This window comes from Osmerus eperlanus, chromosome 22 (assembly GCF_963692335.1).
Source record: "Osmerus eperlanus chromosome 22, fOsmEpe2.1, whole genome shotgun sequence".
In the NCBI taxonomy this organism is placed as follows: Eukaryota; Metazoa; Chordata; class Actinopteri; order Osmeriformes; family Osmeridae; genus Osmerus; species Osmerus eperlanus.
In genome coordinates this window covers 10,824,881-10,847,804 of record NC_085039.1, presented here as the reverse complement: position 1 = coordinate 10,847,804, position 22,924 = coordinate 10,824,881, and the positions used below count along the sequence as shown (strand labels likewise).

General features: G+C 48.8%; 1 protein-coding gene across 1 annotated transcript in view; it reads right to left on the bottom strand.

Annotated features, from left to right (window-relative positions):
• Positions 1–22,924, bottom strand: part of kcnq5b (potassium voltage-gated channel, KQT-like subfamily, member 5b) — a 44,567-nt gene that overhangs the window by 19,811 nt on the left and 1,832 nt on the right. The window contains exon 2 of the mRNA XM_062448911.1: positions 441–531. Within this exon, the coding sequence (XP_062304895.1) occupies positions 441–531 (91 nt within the window). The remainder of the gene's footprint in view (positions 1–440; positions 532–22,924) is intronic.

Sequence of the window (22,924 nt, the reverse complement as noted above, 5' to 3'; positions counted from 1 at the left end):
CGTGCCATCCCCTGTAGGTCAGTGCAGCCGCCCGCCACGACTCTTCTGTCTGTTTATCCAATCAGACGCCAGCGGTGCAGAGAAGGAACCACCGTGTCAGTTCAGCCTGTAACCCAATCATCTGTTTCGGAATCAGCGTCAGTCAGAGTGCCCAGTCAGACAAGGATTTTCCCCCAAGCTTTTAGGCCTATTGTGATCGTGAAGTTTTAGTCACTAGCCTACTTTGGTATCAAAATCAAAAATTACAACAACAAAAAAAATTGAGATATGGAATAGGGAGCGTTGAAATGGGTCCTCAGCTGGTTGTGTCAGCTGTGCATTTCTCAAAAGTGTAACTGTGAGCAGGCATGTTGACGGACAGACAACTGACTCCCTTGAGAGGATGTTGAAGACCGGTGTGTGTCTGCAAGGATATGAGACATGTGCATGTAGTTTCTCACCAGAATAAGGAGACAGTAGGAAGCTAACTCCTGTTGAGCCGGAATGGTGGAGAGCACTGACAGAACCAGGCAACCAAAGACCAGGACGAACCTGTGAAAAAACAGAGAGAAACTATCATAAATACTTGTATTCATTCAACAACAAAACTAAACTTGGCCTTTTGGTCAGGAAATGTTTTATTTTTCCCTAAGTTATCCTTCTAGAGCCAAAGCTATTGAGTTGTTGAGGCTAGCATGATTAGCATAAAACAAGATGGTTAGATAGCTAGCAGACTATTCCCACCACTTGATCTGTCTATGCCTGCCAGAGAAGTATTGCCTTCTACATTTTAAAATGACAACATCATTTATTTTTCCATCAAGTAATCTGAAATATGAGGTGCACAATTCACCTGCCAGCAATACATCGCCATCTGAATTACAACCACTGGGTTATGAATTGTGTGTTTGTGTGTGTGTCTGTGTGTGCATAGAAACCATCTGTGTTTAATCATCTCAGCTGTGGTTTCCTATGAGCATATCCAGTCTTTCTGGACATATACTTCAATATTATCTTTCAATGACTTAAAACCCATGCTCACTTACTGTTGTGTTTGACCATAAATTACTACAGTTATTTGGCCAGTACTGCTACAATACGCAGTGGATTTGTAATGCTAAGCCCTGTGAGAAGGAACCATTTGAGGATGACATTTAAAAGCACATCCGTAGAGACCGATATGCTCAACCATTGCCAAGATGCCATTAGCTGCCAGGGCATAATATCCACAGCCCACTGCCACATTCTTCCATCTTGGGGTTTGCATATAATACTCTGAATGTGCATCCTTGCTCTGTATTACTCTTTGGATGGGCTCAGTATAGTCAGATAGAAGGGATGAAAAGGAGGGAAGGAAGGAAAAAAGAAAGGAAGGAAAATATTGAAGGAAGGAAGGAAGGAAGGACGGACGGACGGAAGGCTGGGGGTCAGATGGCTGAGCGGTTAGGGAATCGGGCTATTAATCAGAAGGTTGCTGGTTCGATTCTTGGCCGTGCTAAATTATCTTGTCTCCTTGGGCAAAGCACTTCACCCTACTTTCCTCGGGGGGAATGTCCCTGTACTTACTGTAAGTCGCTCTGGATAAGAGCGTCTGCTAAATGACTAAATGTAAAAAGAAGGAAAGAAGAAAGGAAGGAAACAATTGAAGAAAGGGAAGGAAGGAGAACCCTCCCTTTCTCTCCAGCTGTCCAGAGTCCCAGACTCTTAACTAGCCCCCTGATGACAGCAGGCCGACCCCAAATTACCACAGAGATGAAAGGAAATCTTCAAGAAAGCCAGAGGTCAGGGAATACATTTCACGTTGAGCCGAGTGGCGTCTGTGTGAAAAGGGTGGGTGTACTTGGCAGGTCGCGACCCTACAAACCACCCCAGGACTAGGGAGATGTGACCCTGTCTTACCTGACCCCTGACCCCTGCTCCAACCCCATGAGACACAAAATGGAGGTCAAGGTTTTCCACGGCCCGAAGGATGGTTATGTCATCACGTTGATTGTGCGACCCACACGCACGCACACTCACAATGCTGCAGATGTACGCACACAGACTCCCACGCACTCGCTCTCTGTCTCTGACACACACGCACACACAAACACATGGAACCACCCACAAACCAAGTGCCACTCCGTTTTGCATAACTGAATTGATTTGTTTGGCACCGGGAGTGCCAAGGCTGAAAACAGAACGCCCAGGCACTGCGAACGTGACAGCCAACGGGCCGGGGGCCATCACACCCAATCCCGATGCTGATACTGCCGATAAAAGCAGACATCTGTATCGCCTACGCCTGCCGAGCCGTCCTGCCCTATCAGGTAGAATGCAGAACGGGGCTGGATTCCGGAACGTTCTGAGGAGACGCGGGACCACGCCAGACGTCCCCTCTCCCGCTCTCCATCGCTCCGTTGGCTAGCGCAGGGCGGGAAGGGAGGCCAGCGGGAAGGGAGGCCAGCGGGAAGGGAGGCACGCGGGAAGGGAGGCACGCGGGAAGGGAGGCACGCGGGAAGGGAGGCCAGCGGGAAGGGAGGCACGTGGGAAGGGAGGCCAGCGGGAAGGGAGGCCAGCGGGAAGGGAGGCCAGCGGGAAGGGAGGCCCGCGGGAAGGGAGGCCAGCGGGAAGGGAGGCCCGCGGGAAGGGAGGCCAGCGGGAAGGGAGGCCCGCGGGAAGGGAGGCCCGCGGGAAGGGAGGCACGCGGGAAGGGAGTCCCGCGGGAAGGGAGGCCCGCGGGAAGGGAGGCACGTGGGAAGGGAGGCACGCGGGAAGGGAGGCCCGCGGGAAACCGGCGGCACGATAGAGAGAGACGTCTGAGAGAGGGATCGGGGAGGGGTGTGATATCTCAAAATCGCCGTTCGGGGATCCGCCGAGAGAGAGAGACGCGCAGCCTGAAGGACGATGACGACTGCAAGACCACGCAGACTTGTGCTCTGTCAATAAAGCTAAGAGTTACGTAAGTAGCCCCCCCCCACCTCCCTCTCGCCCCTCTCCCTCCGGCCCTCACTCTCTCCCTACCGGCCCCCCCAGGTCCCTCCAGTTGGTTTTTAGTTGTTGTCTGAGGCCCTTGCAACTCAAACTGAAGCAGCCGTTCTTCAGACACTGTTTCCCCTTCACTGTGAGTCCTACCACACACGCTGTCCGTGGTCCTGAAATCTTGGATCACCGACAATCCTGGTTTCACACAGTATCCGCGACCAACATTGCTATTTATGCTTTCCTGTAAAAAAGTTAAAAAGTTTTTTAAAAACGACGGCTGAAGCGATATAAAACTGTAGCTGGTCGGTCGTCGCTACACAGAGTCCATCGTTTGTTTAGAAGGATGTCGGGCTCCTCGTTGACCTCTGAGAGCGAGGTCAAAGGTCAGAGTTGCCGGGTCATGACCGATGGAGGATGTCTGGGTACAGAACAGCCTTGTAAGGTATCAAGTTTACAAACTTGTGAGGTGGTAAAAACCAGCTCCATTCACTGCTGGTGTTATTCAGTCATATAAAGCCCAGACGGAGCCTTCCGGAAGCGTGTGTCATATTAACATCAGAGCGGTTTTAGCCTTAGCACCTTTGCGAGCAAACTGGAAAGAGAAACCTTAAACCCAATAAAAAGAAATGTCTGAGGTCATAAAAACCCTGTCTGGTGTGTGTGTGCCTTCCCTTAGTGTACGCTCACCCATTTAGTGTGTGTGTGCGTGTGTGGGTTCCACCCGTGTCACATTGCCAAGCCATTTTATTTACTACTGATATCGTTTACAAGCTCGTCATCTGGCTTTAAAAGACCATAACAGCTGATTATCTTAGCAACTTCACAACATCAAGTCTGAATTGGTTTTCCAATAAAAAAATAAAAGAGAGTAGCTTGAGCATGAGAAATGACACACTGATGAATCCTTTTCTGTCGGTTTGAAAGCCAAGCATCTTCATCATTAACTTCATAATGATCCTTTCCATCATCATCATCATCATCATCTGCACTGGCTCAGCGATGGGCACTTTTACTTCAGCTTAATGTAGGTTCTAACTGACAAATCTCCTTAATAAGAAACACACACACACACACTTGCGTTCTTGCTTGCACACACACACACACACACACACACACACACACACACACACACACACTGGTCGTCTATGACACAACTAATTTGGACTGCCACTGTGGATTGAACAGACACCTCCCAATTAAGGACAAGGAAAGGTCTGTGTGTGTGTGTGTGCCATTGTGTGTGTGTGTTTCCCACACATGCTTTTCCACAGAGGTTCCGGAATCCATCGCCTCGGACACAAGTCAAGACGACATCACTTCCTTCTAACGGTAGAAGTGAACTCTCTGTGCAACACGGCATCGCACATCCTCGGTCTTCTAAGTAACCCCCGGAGGGAGGGAGGGAGGGAGGCAGGGAGAGAGCGAGCGAGCGCGAGTGTGCTTGAAGAGCTGGTGGTTTGAGAGCCCCAGCGCCACGAGCTAGTTAGCGTCTTCGGCGCTGTGTTCAGCTGCGTCGACGCTAATGAGGTCGCCAGCCTCGGCGGACGTCACCACCGCCGCCGGCGCCTCCAAGACGCGGCGGGGACGGAGGGTGCTAACCATCAAGGACGGGCGAATCCAGGGAAATAACGCTGGGATTACGCACACGTTTCTTTCCCTCATGGCTGGTGACAAAATATATATATATATCCGTGTGTGTGTGTGTGTGTGTGTGTGTGTGTTTAACCGCTACAAAAAGGGGCCTCTCTCGCATGCTGACATCTGTAAAAGGCTTGGAAGAGAAGAGAATGTGGATGGATAACAGAGGCTCTTGCTGCTGCCTGCCAAGCTTCCCTCTCTCTCTCCCTCTCTCTCGTTCCCTCTCTTTAATCTCTCTACCATCTTTTTTTTCTTCTTTCCCCCCCTCTTTGAGCGAGTGCCGGGAAACAGGCTCTCAGAGCTACTGTGCAGATAACAACCACCTTTACTGCCTGCTCCTATGTGTGTGAGACTTGGCAGCTGTGCGTTGGGATGTGTGTTTGTGTGTGTGTGTAGGAGTCAGTGTGTGTGCTTTTCTGTGTGTGTGGGGGAGTCAGTGTGTGGGATTTTCTGAGTGTGGTGTGTGGGACAAAAGGGGAGGGGCTGAGAGGATGGGTAGCTTGGGACAAAAGGGGCGGGGCTGAGAGGACGGGTAGCGTGGGACAAAAGGGGAGGGGCTGAGAGGACGGGTAGCATAGGACAAAAGGGGAGGGGCTAAAAGGACGGGTAGCGTAGGACAAAAGGGGAGGGGCTGAGAGGACGCGTAGCGTGGGACAAAAGGGGAGGGGCTGAGAGGACGGGTAGCATAGGACAAAAGGAGAGGGGCTAAGAGGATGGGTAGCGTAGGACAAAAGGGGAGGGGCTGAGAGGACGCGTAGCGTGGGACAAAAGGGGAGGGGCTGAGAGGACGCGTAGCGTGGGACAAAAGGGGAGGGGCTGAGAGGACGCGTAGCGTGGGACAAAAGGGCTACCCAGGGGATGTGTTTGTGTCATTGCATGGTCGTCTTTGAGCACGTCCATGCATGGCCAAAGGTCTCAAGCTGGCACTGTCAGGGTGAGGCTGAATGTGTTGGCACTCATGTGTGTGTGTGTGTGTGTGTGTGTGGCATGAGGCAATACACTCGGCCTACTGTGGGCTGAAGACTTTAAGCGTTCGTTGGATTTATGATGTGGCCGGCTCTAGATTGTCTATAAATACTTACTGGTTTTGGAAACGATATCATTCACACCATCTCTCAATCAACAGAGAGGAGATCATGGAACAGGACTTTTAGTTTTCATGCCGAAACTTTGCTTATTAAACAAGTTAGTTTTTACTAGTAAACTGGAATAAAGATAACAAACCACCTCATTGAGTTCTGCTGTGCAGTAAAGTCTGTCTCTACAAGAGAGTGGTGAGACTTAATGAAGCCCAGTGCATCGAAGGAATGCTAAACAAACACCAGTTTGATCAGTTAAGCACACACACACACACTCCCACACTTGTGCTAACATACACACAAACTCATGCTAACAGACACAAACACAAACCCTGAGACAAACCGTCTCAGAGCTCTAACAAGCCTCCTCTGTCAGTCTGCCTGCGTGTCTCAGTTGTAGAGTTCTGGACCGCAGGGTCTTAATGGAACACTATAGCCGAGATAGAACACTGGCCTTCCACAGATAGAACACTGGCCTTCCACAGATAGAACACTGGCCTTCCACAGATAGAACACTGGCCTTCCACAGATAGAACACTGGCCTTCCACAGATAGAACACTGGCCTTCCACAGATAGAACACTGGCCTTCCACAGATAGAACACTGGCCTTCCACAGGGAAATCAGAGCCACACCTGGAAGTGAACAGACTCCAGGTTTTTCTTTTTTTCCTCTCCAGAAGGGATCATATAGATCTTATGGGCCAGGAAGCGCCCCACAGTAACAAAGTCGGAGGTGAGAGGTGTAATTAGATAGATGCTTGTGATAAGCAGGGAAGTCCGAGTTGAGATCAGTAGTAAGGAAGGGTTTGCGAGTATTTCTGTGTCCAGTTGGACGATGACGATTAGGTAACAAAACCACATGGAATAATTACAACGTTGTCTATTTTGTCCATTTCAAACCGCCGCAAGCTCAAACCTGGCCTCTAACCCTCTCCAGCGTTGTATAACTCACTTCTCCCCTCTTTCTCTTGCCCCAGTTCCCACTCCGACCCCCAAAAAAAGATAATTAAAGCAGATGGAGAGGGTTCGTCACGGCCACTAATGATATTTCTCTCCCCCCGACACACACACACACACACACACACACAGACAGAAGCGGCAACAGAAGATGGAGGGAGGCCAAACAGCTGGTCTGAGGCTTCCAAAACGCCGCGTGGAGGAACGAGAGAGGAGGGACGACAAGCAGCAACGTACCGTCACAAGAGCCGATTCCCCCGACGCGGCAAACGCTTCTCTCACCGTGTCTAAGACGCTAAGGTGGCCCAAGGAGATAAAGACGATGAGGCAGAAGCAAAGCTATTTATGTCTCTTACGCTCTTCCAGTTTTTTTTTTTTTTTTTATATAAATATATTAATTTTTTGTCAGCGTTGTTTCTATGACTTCCTTTCAAATCCGAGCAAAGTCCAACAGTAAAAATTCGGAAACGAAATATTCTGAGGGACGCGTAATGGAAAGTTCAAGGGTTTTAACGAGGAGCTCAGAGGCAGAAACAGGAGGAGGGGTGGAAAGCACACACCATCAAGACGCACAGAAACAAAGTGACAAGACACACAAAGCGCTGCGGCCCTCTTGATTTATAATCCCGGTTTTCTCTCACATTGGAACATCTAAAGAACTCGACGCCCCCACCCTCAACCCAACCACCCACCCACCCAAATTAAATACCCATCAGTGAAAAAAAATATAAATAAATGTGGATTGGAAAATAAAGGGGGGGGGGGGATTAACGTGACAGTACTGCTTTACTACAGTCGTGTAGCAGTTCCCCCCCTCTACGGTTTACCAAGCTCAGCTGTGTTTCTAGACTGGGATCCTACCCCTTTCATATTTACAGACCTTGGCAGACACTCTCCCTGATCCTGTTCTCCACAACACAGCGACGAGGGGCTGTGTGCGTGTGTGTCCCGTTTTAAAGAGCCTCGTTTAAAAGCCGAGGTGTGGCCAAGTGGCTGTTTACATCCCTACTTTAGCAGCCACTTTTCCACACATGCACACACACACACACACACACACACACACGCCGACCAGGGAGAATATCTGGAACATCTGGGCTCTATACTTGAAGCAGGTTGGAGGACAGAGTGGGAGGGAGACGGAGACCAGGAGGAGGCATCTCCATGTGGACACAGAGCCACTCCTGCAGCATGGGCACTGCAGAGCCTTCCACACCCACCAGATCTCCCAAACCTGGAAGATTTGGGCCATTTTTCTTTTTGGGAATCGGTGTCTGTCCATGAAAACAGCTGAGCTGCGTTGCTCGGGTCACTGACATCATTTGTTTTCGCTTGCCTGGGCGACGACCTTGATGACGCACTTCCATTGCAGCGTTCGATATGTCATTTTCACGTCGCGTGGCGTCCTGGGATGTTCACCGCGGCTCGCACTCCACGTCGTTTAGCTGAACTTGTTACCTGCCTCTTCGGAAATCCTTCCCTCGAACGAAGTCTGCTTCCACCGTGAATAAAAGGGAATATAAGAGCAGTGACACATGACTCGCCTCTAGACGAAGGCTTCATCCTAACTCCTGAAAGCTCAACCCGGCTTCTTACACAGACCCAATGACCTTCGACAGAAACAGCGAGTGAAGAAGAGGAGGCCGGGGTGGGGGGGGGGGGGGGGACTGAGGTCGGGGGGCTTTGTCAGGGATGGATTCGTGTCATACGGCGAGCGATCGATTCCGTGAGAGGCCGTGCAGAGATGAAGACAACTGGCCCGCCGTGTTCCTGGTAGGGGGCGCGGCTGTTATAATGACCCCCCCCCCCCCGCCAGAGGAAAACACAAACGAAATATCGGAACCGTCGCAAAGTGTGTGTGTGTGAGAGTGTTGGACGGGGACGGGGACCTCGGGAGCATTAACTCGCCCACTGTCTCACACACCCCCTCCTCCCCCCACACACGGTCACCCCACCTCTCAGTCATCGACCTTCAGTTTTTGTCCCCGTCTCTCCACCCTGAAGGTGGAAAGATCGATGCCCCCCCACCCCCCACAACACACCCCCTCCAACCCTCCCTGGCCAGACCAGTATTAATGGTGCCAAGACACTGGATAATGAAGTGTCCAGACACCTATTCAGAGCTGCTATAATGACAGATGCACTGGCCTAAGTGTGTATACAGTAGGTGTGTGTGTGTGTGTGTGTGTGTGTGTGTGTGCGTTGTGTAAGACTGCCACATGGGGTGATTTGAGAAGAGAGGGAGGGAGAGGGAGACAGTGGAGGATGGCAGTCACCTTATCTAACCCCAGACAAGCGGAAAAGCCAATGTCTGCAGTCCACATGTGAAAGGGATTTATCTAAGTCGTCCAATAAAGTCTCTGGACAAAGCTCTGGTGAAGGCATGTGACAAAACTTCATTCCTGTCTGCTTTGAGTATTCAGTCACGGGGGCGGACGGTTCCAGGTTATTGACACAGGATGGGGAATAAAGGGGTTGTATCCTAAACTACCAAATCATACAAAGCCTATGAACGGCCTACAGAGAACTATAAAGTCTGAAGTACTTCAGATGCTGTCAGACCGATGATGAAACGTCTTTGGGAACCCATCAGGGTTATTCTGGGGTCTGTCTCCGTCCATCCTCCAGTCCGACTCAAATAGAAATGCTGTATAAATGCACAGTGGGACATTTTCTTGGTGACATCAACTCAGGCAATCCCCCTTGCCACCCCGAAATAGAGAGGACCCCATTAATCAACAGTGGGATGGTCTCGACGAGTAGAAGCGAAAGCATCCATCTTTCAGAGCGAGCTCCCGTCGTCTAAAATCTGGGTGATAACGAAGGATGAGTCTCATGTCTGAGTACCACATTAAATAGGGGAGTCTGAACCCAGCTTTGGGCCGAGACTGCATCTGTCAAAGTCAGGGGGGGGGGGGGGGGGGACCATCCTGGAAATGTTTTGGTTTTCTTCGCCGAACGCCTCGTGATGGATGGCAAGGAGTTACTCGTGTGATGGAGTCACACGCTGTGCTTCTCTGTCTCTGACCACCTGAGAGCATCTCGTCCAGTAAAAATCCAACCAGGCCGGACACACATTGTCAGAGGTCGGCACTGGTGTCAGCGTAACCGTAGCGGTTTCTATGGAGATCACAGCCCCAATAACAACCCAGGGAGAAGTGAAAGATGTAGAACTGGAAAAACTACAGAGTGTCACACAATTTAAGTAATCAATAAACAATGAACAATGAAGAAATGAACTGATACTCCAAATCCAAGCAAAAGCTTTGTCCAGTATCATCTTGTAACAATGCGTGTGTGCACAAACAGCTATTTTCGTACAGTGTCATAGATACTTAAATAAATGACCCCCGTCTGGCTACGACGAGGAGCAGCAGTGCATGATATAATACAGCAGTGTTTGTGTGTGTTTGTGTGTGCGTGTACTTAGCTTTAATTATTCATGCAGACAGCAAGAGTAAACAGTGCTTCAGGGCTCTGCACATATGTACTGTACGTGTGTGCGTAGGTCGGGATAGAGCCACTCCGCACGTATGCAGTGACGAAGGACGAACAGCGGAGGATGTAGAACAAGGAAAGGGAGGGGGCGGAGAGGGGGAAAACGACAGACGGGGAAAGAGAGGCAACGAGAGAAAGAGAGGGAAAGAGAGAGAGAGAAAGAGGGAAAGAGAGAGAGAGAGAGAGGGAAAGAGAGAGAGAAAGGGAAAGAGAGTGAGGGAAAGAGAGAGAGAGAGAGAGAGAGAGAGAGAGAGAGAGAGAGAGAGAGAGAGAGAGAGAGAGAGAGAGAGAGAGAGAGAGAGAGAGGGAGAGGGAAAGAGAGTGAGAGACAGAGGAAAGGAGAGAGTAAAAGAGAACGAGAGAGAGAGAAATAAAAGGATTGAGAGACCCAGACAAAGAGCAAGAGAGAATAAGAAAACTGAAAGACCTAACCTGGCTGCACCCACGATCAGTTCAGTACAACATTAACAGAGAAACGCTGAGCGTTGGCTAATCACTTCCTTTTATGAGAGTCATGTTAAATACTGAATATTCATGGCGAGGGCATTGAGAAGCATATCACACACTCTTCCCTGTAGCCGTCCTTGGAGGTAATTACAGGGTACGTAATATCCGCATTATAGATGATCCCTGGAAGACAAGACTAATGACCTGCAGGACAGCAGGTTACACACATCTCCTCTCACCTGCGAAACTTGTGTTTCATTAGATTTTTTGATGGATCGGAAGATATTACAGAACAGGCAAGATATCTGATGCCATGAGTGCTGATAGGGAAAATGAGCCCTCCGTCAGCGAAAGAGACGGCAGAGGCGGTGTACTCGTACGCAGCGAAGACTCCGAGTGAAACACGCCCTAGATGTACCCTCTGCAGTATGACCTCATATCCATACAGCGACATCACAGTTGCATCCACAGGTCATCGTCACGATGGGGTTACCTCGAGCTGCCGTCTCATGAGATGAACACCAGGGTCCTTAGGACAGGCAGGGCTAAACATAGCTCTGGGAGTTAGCAGGTGTGTTGCCATGACAGCAGCAATGTATGAGAAGGCTCTACTAACTGTTAGTTGGAAACGTAGGAAGACGGTCATCTGGGTTGATGACTTCTGCTGCCCTAGACAGGTAAAGAGGGTCTGACGACAGGCCGGATAAACTACAGGAGACATTAAGCCCATATGGTCTGGATGTTTGGTGGTCTGGGGGGCTTTGGAGCTTGAGGGCTCATGGGAATTGTAGTCCAATTAGAGTAATTCACATAGCACATGGCCGGTACAACAGGAACCCAATATGGACAATGTGTAGGGTGAGATCATCATGTACAGTACTGTACATTGTGTGTGTGTCATATGTGTGTGTGTTATGTGTGCGAGTGATCAGGTTTACCCGGGTGGTGGCAGTGTGTTCCTGATGGAAACATCCCCAACAAGAACAGGTCGCCATCACATCACACTGGGTCCCTGGAACCGGGTCACTACGACTAGTTCTAGGTTCTCTACAGGTTCTGTACAGTAGGGAGGCTCCAACAACTCCAACCACAGCTGCCCACCTGGGCTCTGGGACATCAGACTCCCTCATGGGCCTCTACAGCTTGTTCAGCAACAGCTCGATACCGAAGTTGATAGCATGGTTTACATCTGATGCGGTTTTGATGGGAGAGGCAAGGAGAGGCTAAATCTACAATGAGCACCGCCCTCCCCCCAATGAGATGGGGTTGAGAGACATGCTGCTATGAAGGATAGTGTTAGTAAACTGATTATGCTGTAATGGTCCCACCCCCCCACCCCCATCCCCACACACCCTTCAATAACTCTGAGCATCCGTTTCATCCTTTCTGAGTAAAATGCTGGCAATCTCATTCACAGTATGCTATTACACACACGCACACTTGAAGCGCTGACACGGACTCATCGTTACAAGGGAGTGAAAACAACAAATCAGCACATTTTCAGACGCGCACACACACACACACGCGCTCACACACAAACACACAGACACAATACTTTGCGGAAATTTAAGTTTTTTTACCCTCTCACGCAGTGGGGATTAAATGTAATCGCAACACACACAAACCCTCAAAGCAAATGAATGGGGGACAGTTTTCCACATCATTTGTTCTTTCATCACTTTATTACATTGTCTGAGCTGTAATAAACCCTGGTGGTGTAAACTCATTCGCTCTCATCAAACCGTACTGTACAAAAGCCTATGAATTACACAAAGGCTCTTCACCACAAGCTTTAAATACAAGGGCACACGATGAATGAAAAAACAAAGCTCTCTCCAATTACGTTATGTCACCCTTCAAGCCCAAAACAAACAAAAAAAAACTTTATTGTACTACAACACGATAAACACAGATGGCTGAGCGGTGAGGGAGTCGGGCTAGTAATCTGAAGGTTGCCAGTTCGATTCCCGGTCATGCCAACTGACATTGTGTCCTTGGGCAAGTCACTTCACCCTACTTGCCTCGGGGGAATGTCCCTGTACTTACTGTAAGTCGCTCTGGATAAGAGCGTCTGCTAAATGACTAAATGTAAATGTAAAACTATTTTCACAAATATTAGGTGTACGAGAAAAACTAAATGGAGGTTAAAGGTCAGGGAGTGACTGCAGGTCCAAGACTATGCTAGGTAGTTGCAACACCTACTTGAAGTTCTGCCAACTTCATTGTTCTCTGTGCAAGCAGCGCATACCTTTCCGCTAGTACTAATCTCACATAGAACTCTCAGTATGAAGAAGTTGAGGGTCGCCTTTTGTCTCACCGCAAAGGTCTACAACAACACAGTCCGGTGTGTTCTCTAGCCCCTGTTCCGCCAACGGCAATCAAGGGAGACTTTCTCCATAAAGACATGATGGATGAGGAGCTAACTCCCTTCTGACACGACAGAATTGATCTCAGTCCCGGCAGACTGAGACCTTCTGACAACAGATATTAGGTTTCTGTGAAAACAGCTACACCTGGTTTGCGTGCTTTCGCTCCTGGGAAAGTTGTTCCTTTTGTTTTGTTTTTTTACTGTCTGGGGCCACTGAAAAGTATAGACCGGAGAGAGTTCCTGTCTGTTGGGTTCTGTCTGAGAGTTCGACAGCAGGGACTGGAGACTGTGTCTGGGTGCCTGCCTGCCAGGAGGAGTGGAGGGTTTCCATGACACCACGTGTCGTTTTAAAGGGAGGAAGTTCATGTCGGGCTGAGCCTCACTCTCTCCGGCTTCTCTGCCGGTCTGAAGGGACACACACACACACACACACATACACACACATGCACACACCCAATTATTACCATCCAAGGACGCAGAGAAGCCGAGAGTTACAGCATTTAAGCAGAAGGAAGTATTTGAAATCAAATCCAACCTCAGGGTACAATGAATATATTATCTTGTCAACAAAAAGGGTGTCAACCGTTTCTGACTATTGTAACCAAACTCTTGTAAACCTGTTTCAAGTATCTGGGGCAACGCTCAACTAAACCCAAATACTGGAGCCAGTGGGCTGTTTGTGCAATAGTAACAATAACAACCCCAGCTCTAAATTATAAATGGGCTTGAACTTCTGGCACCGAATGATAGCCAGGGACAATTGGAGACAGCCAAATGGAAAGATGATATAAATCTAAGAAGCTAGATCTATTCATTTAGAACGCTTGATGGAACTTTGGAGAACTCTTCGGGTTAGACTGGGGGAGGGGGAGGGGAGGGGGAGGGGGAGGGCGGGTTGGGATGCATGTGTTGGGTGGGTTTCGATTGGTGGAGGGGCGAGGGTTAGAGAGGGAAGATATTTTCCATCCATTAGTGGCGTCGCACTAGACACAATCGTAATTCACTTGACATATCTTCACTCAGTTAGCTCATCGGATGAGAACGGAGCAAGACTCTGGCCTCTGCTCAGCGCGACAGGACGTGTCATCATCGCTCGCCGTCGCCTCTCCTCTCCTCGTCTCTCCTCTCCTCGTCTCTCCTCGTCTCTCCTTGCCTCTCCTCTCCTTGCCTCTCCTCGTCTCTCCTCTCCTCTCCTTGCCTCTCCTCTCCTCGTCTCTCCTCTCCTCGTCTCTCCTCTCCTCGTCTCTCCTCTCCTCGTCTCTCCTTGCCTCTCCTCTCCTCGTCTCTCCTCTCCTCTCCTCGCCTCTCGTCTCTCCTTGCCTCTCCTCGTCTCTCCTCTCCTCTCCTCTCCTCGTCTCTCCTCTCCTCATCTCTCCTCGTCTCTCCTCTCCTCTCCTCATCTCTCCTCATCTCTCCTCGTCTCTCCTCGTGTCTCAGGCTCACAGAGAAGGCCAGGACTGCGCGGCACTGGGTGGGGTATCATACTAGCATCCTCCTGGCTGACAGACAGAGACTGTGACAGCTCGATGTGAGCATTTAACGAGAGCCCGATGTGCACCCCCGTCCTCGGCTCTGCACGCCCCTGTCCTTCACCGAGAGAGGGGAGCTGCCCAAGACGAGGCGTTTTTCCTCCACCGACGCAAATGCTGAAACACAAGAGACAAACAGCAAGATGTCGCACGCAGGTAGCCTACCTGTGAAAAGGAGTGGGAGTTTAGAAGGAGGAACGGCGTAGCTACAGTAGCCAATTAAAAGGAACCTTTGTGTGACCTCACTGGATATATTCTGAACCTTGGATATGACCATCCTATTGTCATTCCCTCCATCACCCCCCCAACCCAACCATGTTTATTTATGATTGTGTTCAGGGTACAGTCACAGCTTGGTGGTGCCGGAATGGAAGTGCTTGATGTTGTAAAAAACGCATTAGGGTCATTGTACGGTTACCCACTCCTAGCGTGTCTGGGGGATGGTTTTCGGCGTAACACAGAATGGTTCCAGGTTTGAATGGCAGTGAGTGGCTCACCAACGGCTGCCGCACCACAGGTCCTGCAAGCACTCTCAGCAACGCTGTCATGGTAACGCACAGCCATCTTTGACCAAACAACGGCTTTGTATGAAGATCTACTCCAACTCCCACCTCAGGCCTTCAACATTCACACGAGAGCAGACATCCATATGGACTAATGACCTGAAGATCATTTGTGTCCGTCCAGACTGTCGACAACATGGCGATGCGCAGGCCGCATGCGTGACACGGAGGAGAATGATGCAACCGCCGACACGGACAAAGACGGCACCGTCAACAAACAATACGACTGGAGGTTTCGCAAACAGTCGACACAACAGCCCCCCCCCCCTCCCCCACTCATATGTCTGCTTCAAGGAGACACGTGAGAAAACTAAAATTAAAGAACAAAGGTAAATGAAAACAATTAGGTGCCGCAATAATGACAATTGCTTCGGGTAAATAATAAGCAGCTGTTATGGAAGGAGTCATAATGTAGCCCAGGGCCTCGGTGACAGAGGCATCGACGGTAATGGACTGGAGATGAATAAATGGATTTGCAGACAGTGGTTTGGCAGATCTGAAAGGTCTTCTGTCTGAAAGGAGAGTGCTCCCAACACACATACAGACATACACGCGCACAAAAATACAAACAAAAATACACACACCATGACCATGCCCACCACTGGGTTTAATGTGGCTAATGTAGAGATAATAACATCTCAACTAAACTGTTTGGTCTGCTTAATGTACTGTACTGTTGTGTGTGTGGGTGTGTGTGTGTGTATGCAGGCTATCCGCTAAGCTAATGGCACATTTTGTCCTCCATCTATTTTGCTCCCTCTTTCTCAATCCCCTCCATCTCCCACTTCCTTATTTTCTTACCAAAGCAGTGTTTAATTCTTTTTTTTTTTATTATTGGTCGGAACACCGATTATAATGCCTAATTGCTCTCACCGATTGGCCGCCGCCCCTTGGCCAGAAGTGTGTCTACCCTTTGAGCCGGAGCATTTCAGCCTCCGGTGGGACGAGAGGTGGATGTTGGCTAAGGGAGAGAATATGAGAGGGTGTTTGTGCATGTGTGTACGTGTTCATGTATGTGTGTAATGGTTTGTTTGTGTGTACATGTGCGTGTATATGGTGTGTGGGGGAGCTAGTGTGTGTGTGGGGAGAGGAATACACTGAGTGGAACAACGGGTGCAGGGTGTCTGTCTGGAAAGAAAACATTCTCAGAGAGAGACAGAGACAGACAGAGAGACAGAGAGACACAGAGAGAGACAGAGAGAGACAGAGAGACAGAGAGAGAGAGAGTGAGAACAGATGGCTGACTGTTGCTTCAGTACATCCCTTGCTCACCCTTAAAATAAGAGCTGTCTGGGACACAGATCCTCATTGTGAACCCCTACCTCTGGTTCAACTTGAACCACTCTAGGCCTCTTCCACACAGACATGCAGTCAGCAACACAGAAACACTACCAGTTTCTTGTCTGTCCCCCTTGCTGAATAGACTAAACTCATGTCTGGTTTAAAGAAAAACAGAAAAAAAGCTTTCAGGAAAAGTTCACATCTTTCTTTTAAAGGCGCTTTTACAGACGTCATATCTGAACTTTTGCTGACATTTTTGCCTTTGAACTTTCACCCCGATTGTGTTAGCAGGCTGGTGAGAGATGACACACCTGTGAACTTTAAGCGTCTGCTTCAGAGGCAGGTGCCTGGCACCTGCAGCATACCTGCAACATCCTGGTGGCCTGGTACCTAGTTCTGGTACTAGGGAGTCAGGTGGCTGAGCGGTGAGGGAATCGGGCTAGTAATCCGAAGGTTGCCAGTTCGATTCCCGGTCATGCCAACTGATGTTGTGTCCTTGGGCAAGGCACTTCACCCTACTTGCCTCGGGGGAATGTCCCTGTACTTACTGTAAGTCGCTCTGGATAAGAGTGTCTGCTAAATGACTAAATGTAAATGTAATGGTACTAGATTGCTAGATTGCTATATCCTGATTCTAAGTCTTACTGCTTACTTCTGGTACTAAATCTTAGTGCTATACCCGATTCCAGAAACTTCATCTGAGCCAAATTATGAGTGAATGGGATGTAAGTAAATGTTGTTGTGCGTGTAGACACATTTGTGTGCTGCGATGAAACACACGCTCTGTCCCACTGAGACACAAGAGAGGGCAAATGTCACAGAAAGCCACAAGCCCCCCCCCCTCCCTGTGGTGAGGTGGCTAGAGCAGTCGAGAGGAAGGACACAAGAGAGTAGTGGGGGGGGACACGCCTAAACGCCAGCGTGGTGAACCCACATCTGGTTCTGGGGTCGGGAGAGGACAACCCGGGTTGAGATTGCCACTGCGTGCACGAGAGCCCAAAGGCTAAAGCGTTCCGTTAAATCCGGGATACCCAAACCGACACACACTACAGGAGGTAATGACACACTTGAAAAAACTTAAACCCCCACTCGTTCAGGGATTAGAATCGAGCCCCCCCTCTTATGAGGAGAAGTACCTCTCTCCACAGGAGGTGCTGCGGAGGCAGGCCTTGAAGACAAACTTCCAAAAAACAAGGGCATGAATTATCTTGACAAAATCCCAAGCTCAAATAAAATCGGGAGATCAATCTCAGTGAAAATCTGATGTCCTAGTCTCCCCCCCAATGACACAAAAGACATCTGGTCCAGATGTTTAACACTTGCTCACTGACGGCACCTCTCTCTCTTTTCCCCCTCTCCCTCTCACTCTCCCCCTCTCCCTCTCATCTCTCTCTCTCTCTGCGTTTATCTCTCGATCTCTTTGATCTCATCTTTTTTTTCCACTGTTCTACCTGTCTAGATTTGAGTCTCCATTTGTTTAGGTATTCATTCTCTTTCAATTGTTTTCTTTAGATGTTCTCATCCCTACAGATCTCTCCCCGCCCTCCCCCTCTCTCTCTCTCTCATCCTTCCAGCTGTCCAGGAAATCCCTAAGTAATGGGATTGACAGTGGCATTGTTGGCTGTTAAGTAATCAGATAGGGGCTACTATAAAAATATTTGGCACTGTAGCTATCCACTTTCTCACCGAACAGCTGGTTGCAACGGAAACAAAACAATCTCATAACTGTGAAGCTGTTCAGACTGTGTGCAAAACTTATTTGCACAATTTTTCAAACAGCAATCCCGCCTGATTCATGCATAAAAGATACACCTTGTAATGAGCCATGCAAGGACATGTTTTCTTGGAACAACATTGAGTGTGACGCAGAGGAAAACATACAACCTGACTGAAAAGAATGGAGTAAATGTATTTTATATACTGCAATACTGCATCTGTGTTACTGGTTACCAAATACTGGTTGGTGACTTACGTTCCAAATGAGTTATATTAAGGCCAAAGATTTTATGATAGAGACATTTCTTTAGTGAAGAACAGTACAGGATTTAAAGACAAACAAATCACGGATTGTAGTTTGTGTTATGGATTATTCTTAGCAGCATGATTTGGTGAACTTCAACCAGTATGTGAGGGATCTTGGATAAAAAGGCTTTACTATTGGTGGATTTGATCAGCGTTGGTTGGATTCTCAAAATGATTGGGATCTCGTTAGAAAGACCAAGAGCTTTAAAAGATGGGCAAAAAAGATTTTAAATATTGAGTAAATAGTCATTTATATGGAGCAAAACATCCTTAGCTGACCCTACGATCGTAGAGAACGAACACACAGAGACATGCATATATCTTGAAAGTTAAAAAAGGTGTTGGACAGCATTGCACACTTTTTAGAATCGCTCTGGTGGCAGGATCATTACCAGACGTGCGACTGCTAGACATTTTCTCGGTAACTAGAAGGAGAATAAGGAGAGTAGGACCAGAATGAGACGGCAGTTTTTAGATGACTAGAGTTACAAGTAACACATTTGATACGGCTCCACGGAGAGATGAAGAGGAGAGTAGGAGAAAGAGAGAGAGAGAGAGAGAGGCAGTCTGTGAAGTGTTTAGTCCTGAATGTTGAGAAAATATGGAAAATGGCTTGTCTGAGTCCTGTCTGGCCACACAAGAAGGTCAAAACACACACACACACACGGGTCCATTGGCCTACACTGCCTGGGGTGACAGATTGTGCCCTTTGAAACCAAAGACATTAAATAATGCAAAGCCAGCCAAAACGCTGACGAATGACATCTGCTAGCTTCTGTTTTACAAAGTGACACCAAAAACTTATATTTGCAGAGTTTCTGAGTTTCTCCAAGGATTCTGAAACTTTAATAAGTTACTCTGTCTTAGAGTTGTCTTAGAGTTATGTAAGGCACAATCCATGCTTTTTTTTTACCTCGACATTAGCGGAAGGCAGAGGGATCATGCGTTACAGGAACAGCATCTCAACTCCGGACTAGTCAAAGTTCGCAAAAACAAAAAGTCCCATAAAAAAAGGTTCACTTTGAAAATGAATTATGCCACTAATGGTATGGTGCAGCTACAGTGCAGCTAGACTCACGCATGCATCTGTGAGCACAAAGGCACACCCCAAAGTGTACGGATCTGCGACGGCGTGTGGTAAAGCTCACAAGACGACCGCCTTAACGGCTTTGGAAAGCCTATCCTGCTGACATTTTCCATTCATAAAATTCCTGGAAAGAGGGATGAGGGAGGAAAAGAAATCAGACTGGTTTGTGTGTCTGTAAAACCTGTTTTCTTTTATGATTGTTTTTTCTCTGTGACCGGCAGTCGACCGGTTCAGCCAGACGTTTGTGTGCCGCCACCACTCGCCTCACGTTCTTTTTTTGTCTTTTTCCATTAGGAAAAAAAAGGAAAAAAATATAACAATATTAAAAGGCTATATTTGCTGAGCGTGCCTGCTGCGAGGAGCGGTTAGGAATGAAAAGTGTTTATTACATGGAAAGGTCTCACTTCACTCTGCATATTATAAAAAAGTCGTCCTCCGATGGAACTTTCCGTAATGCCCCCTCTCCTGCAAACCCCAATTTCGAAAATGCCTTTCTAATCTCCCCCCCGAAATAAACTGTGTTTTGTTTTTCATTAATACAAGTCTCTAGACATATTTTTGGATCGACGAATATTTGCTATTCCAATTTCAAGTTTTTATCAGTTGCATTGATACTTTCTCAATAAGCAACGCCTCAAAACCTCCCATTGCAAATAATCCGTTATACCCTCACAAACATTTCCAATCAACATCTAAATCGCAATGACAGTAAATTACTTGATGATGTCAAACTGTCTACCAAGCAGGTTATGGTTGATGGATCGACAAGACATTGTTTTCTTCGGAAACCCTCTCAGGATTATTGATGTCGCAGGATTCCTCCTCAATCTGGGATCACAGCCACAGGATTAGCTTCTCCGCTCCATAACTCTCGCCAACAGCAATGGCGAGCCATAATAGACCTACGACACTGCAAGACCCCCCCCCCTGTAGCTTGCAATCTTTATGTATGAGGAAAAAACGAGTGTGGATGTGCGTGCATGGGTGTGTCTGTGTGTGTGTGTGTGTGTACGTGTCATGTGTTTGTGCGTGTGTGTGCGGCCGCGATATGGAAATCAACCAGAAGCCCCAGTGTGGAGCACCCAAACACCGGAGGCCATGCGGCCTAAGACGCCAGATGGAATCTATAAGGATCTCTTTCGGTGCTGCGCTACATTGGCAGCTGAATGTAGGCAGAGTACAGTACATCATTGAATGATTGAAGGAAATGATAACCTATTCTTATTAAAGACCTCGTGAAAAAAAAATGGCTTCCTATAGATAAAAAAAATAGAAGATTCTCCGATTTTGAAACATACATTTCAGCTTCTTCTGGTGATGTGCTTGGCAGGTCTGACAAGACTACAAATGCAGAGCCAGAGGAGGTCCCCAATCTGCCTCAGGCTCGACATCATGGACCCGGGCCTGCTGAATATGCATGTTCAGACGAAGCCTTCAAAAGGAACATACGTCCTCTCAACATCTCTCCCACTCGTCGACCGGACCGTATCCATGGTTCCCCCGGTCTTCTTCAACCATGCTCTTTGGGAAAGGACGATCAAAGAGCGTCCGCCCACCAGGAAAGGACTTGAGGCTCGACTGACATATAGGTGGTCGAGAGAGGGAGAGAGAGAGGGACCGAGAGAGAGAGAGAGAGCGCGAGAGAGATAGAGAGAGGGAGAGAGATAGATAGAGAGAGATAGAGAGAGATAGAGAGAGGGCGAGAGATAGATAGATAGAGAGAGATAGAGATAGAGAGAGGGCGAGAGATAGATAGAGAGAGATAGAGAGAGAGAGGGACCGAGAGAGAGAGAGAGAGAGCGCAAGAGAGATAGAGAGAGGGAGAGAGATAGATAGAGAGAGATAGAGAGAGAGAGATAGAGATAGAGAGAGAGATAGGGACGTAATGAGCCGACAAAAGAAAAAGCGGCACGTCCCAATCGTCTCCCACGGTGACCGTTCTCCGAGTGACGATCACAGAGCTGTGATCCAACACGGCGACGCCCGCTCGTTCTGGCAGAGCTGGTTAGCGTGTATCTAGGGCAGCTCTAATCAAAACCCTCAGCTCCATCACTCTCCCCCTGGGGGGGGGGGGATCTCTTTGGTGCCGCCGCCACGTGACATGGGGAAGACGCTCGCCCAGCCTCCGATGGCGCGGCGAGTCGGCAGCGATAGAAGGTTCATCAAGAAAGCAAGGGATGATGATACGCCCATGGATCGAGGGGCCTGGTGGTTTTGATGGTGTGGTCGACAACAACCCCCAGGACACAGTCCTCGCAGTACGGTCAGTTTTATCACTGATTAGGAGCGATAAACTGGCCTGGTAGTTTATCAGTCCAAGGAACAATAATACTAAAGGTTAGAAGGCATGGGTGAACTTAAAGACTCTAGTAGACACTGGCGTGCGGCTCACAGAGGGGAGCGTGTACCATGCGGGCTGAGGCCCTGACGCAGCGGGCCCGGGTTCAATTCCCGCTCGGGAGTGTCTTCCCCTTTCTACTGGGGTCCTCACAGATAGACAGGCCGGGGGGCAGACACACAGATGTTAGCCACGCTAATGGTTACACCAGGCCACTTCCTGTCAGGAGTGGTTGGGGGGGGGGGAGGAGCAACAGAGGAGAGAGGATTCGAGAGTAGGAGACAGTTGGGGGAGAAAGAGAGGGAGAGCGCAATGGAGGAGAGAGGGGAAGACAGAAAGAGAGGGAGAGAAAGTAGACAGACTCTCTCTCTCTCTCTCTCTCTCTCTCTCTCTCCTGAGGCCAGAAGACTGGGGCCAGGGAGTCAGACTGCGTCTGTGTGTGTTTCCAGTGGCAGTGAAGGGGTGCAGGCTGAAGGCACACAGTGTGCAGAGCCGTCTGGAAGCCCAAGAATTTCCGTCCCCGGCGTGAGTGTGCCAGAAAGAGCAGTGGTCTCTTTTTCCAACAGGGAGAAGTGATGGCGTGATTGCATGTCATCCAAAACCACTACGTTTGGCGGGAAATAGATGTGTGTGCCGTGTGTGTGTTTGTGTGCGCGTGTCATTTTTCTTTCGGATTGGTGCATAAAACAGTTTGATTTAATGAAGATGCACATTGACACACTGTTGGCATGAGAATTGCCACACACACGCACCCACCATCCCTCCCCATGCTTTTCCATAGTCGACATTATGGCGAGAGTTTAAGAAGGGGTTTACGAATGATTGACATTTTGACTGACATATCTGGGATCACACTCTGAGCTTCTGTGGAAAGTGGGTATGCACCACAGTCAATCACTGGCTAATAATAGCTCGGTCTCACTTCCCAGTGACGGTTGAGAGGTGCACTTAGAGACTGTCAGCTCCCCTGATTTCTTTATTATGTCAACTGAACCTCCCCTAAAGGCAACGGGTCGAAGCCAGAAAGTGCACCTCCGACCTCATCGCATTCGATTTTGGCGTCGGGAGGCATCGTTTCCCGACAGACAGCGGGGTCGCCGTGGCGGCGTGATATAATAAGATAAAAGATAGAGACAGAGAGAGCATTGGAAGTACGCGCTACGCTGCCAATTCTAT